This window comes from Echinops telfairi, unplaced genomic scaffold, assembly GCF_000313985.2.
Source record: "Echinops telfairi isolate 266 unplaced genomic scaffold, ASM31398v2 ScPeMD7_1713;HRSCAF=2227, whole genome shotgun sequence".
NCBI lineage: Eukaryota > Metazoa > Chordata > Mammalia > Afrosoricida > Tenrecidae > Echinops > Echinops telfairi.
Window position 1 is genome coordinate 15,228,621 of NW_022105611.1, and position 1,479 is coordinate 15,230,099.

Here is a 1,479-nt window from a genome sequence, read left to right on the forward strand (position 1 = left end):
CCATGTGGCTATTTCGCCAGGATATGAGTTTTATCAATGGTGTCCCGCTTTTATCCCGCTTTACCAATGTTAAAATCTGGTCACCTTACTCTAAAATGGACTGCGTATTTTCCTGGCATGGATGCAGAGTAGAGCAAAGATCTTGGAAAGGGTTAGAGCAGATAACGTTCCTGTAGAAAGTGGGCATGAGAGCAGATTCCCAAGGATGCTGGGGGGCCAGAGGCCGTATGTCAGGAAATCACCTGGCCTCTCCAGATAGCTTGGACCTTTTGCACCTGGGAAAATGGGGAGCCATCAAAGGGTTTCAAGCAGGAGGGTGACAGGATCCAATTCGTTTCAGAGAGCTGGATCAGTGGCGAGTGAGAAAGAAAGATGGAAGGCCACCAGCTGCCGTAGTGGTCCAGCAAGAGAGGATCGGGGAACTGGACTGATATATTAAAACACAGAGGTGGACAAAGACAGATTGGCTAGTGCCCAGTGGCTTTTATGAAATAAAAAGTTTATGGAAGTAATATCACGGCATTGTAGGAAAAATGAAAAACCCAGGAAAGTATGGAGAAGGCTCCCAGTATCGCCGAGCCCAGTGGTAATCACTTGAACAGATGAAGCTACGTTTCTTCTCGTGGGTTTGTGTCCGTCAGTCTTTGGTGGGAGGGTTCTGATGTATTTATAGAGACAAACTTGGTTTAGAAAACTGTGATTCAGGAAGATGTTTCCCAGGACATATGTCTTCATGTCCATTGAGATGTGTACCTCAGTGAGAGTAAAAACAATACCTAATTATTAACCCTGTTGGTTTCTTTCCGTGGTCAGGCCAGAATAGCTCAAACGTGTGGGCTGTGGTTAACCCGCAGGTCCCGTCATGAGCCTTCTGTTTGGGGAAAGTTGTTCATGGATGCAACTCTCTTCTCTTTCTTCAGAATCCGTAGACAGCTGCCCCAGCAACTGCTATGGCAACGGCGACTGCATCTCCGGGACCTGCCACTGCTTCCTGGGATTCCTGGGCCCCGATTGTGGCAGAGGTGAGAGTACTGCACGGCTTCCCATTGCCACTCGAGGAGCCACGCGTCTCGCATCCCATTCCGTGGGGCATGTGCAGAGCCTCAGTCGGCCTTCCAGCCTGCCCAGAATGATGCTGAGGGCTGACATCAGAAGCTCTTAGAGCACGGACTTCAGGCAGATCTGTAACTTCGCCTGCGCTTCTCACCCACCTGCAGATGATTAGGAGACCAGAAGGGAGAGGTTTTATCAGGGCCAAATTCACTGCCATCGGGTTGATGCCAACTGCTAGTAACCCTATAGCACAGGGTAGAACTGCTAATGTAAGTTTCTGGGACTGTAAATCTACAGGAGTAGAAAGCTCTATTTGTCTCGAGGACCCTCTGGTGGTTTTGAACTGCTGACCTTGCCGTTAGCAGCCCAACACTAAGGTGACCAGATTTTAACACTGGTAAAGCGGGACAAAAGCGGGACACCACT

General features: G+C 49.2%; 1 protein-coding gene across 1 annotated transcript in view; it reads left to right on the forward strand.

Moving 5' to 3' along the window:
- Positions 1 to 1,479, forward strand: part of LOC101654740 (teneurin-4) — a 278,141-nt gene that overhangs the window by 100,181 nt on the left and 176,481 nt on the right. The window contains exon 7 of the mRNA XM_045293084.1: positions 921 to 1,022. Coding sequence (XP_045149019.1) covers positions 921 to 1,022 — 102 coding nt within the window. The remainder of the gene's footprint in view (positions 1 to 920; positions 1,023 to 1,479) is intronic.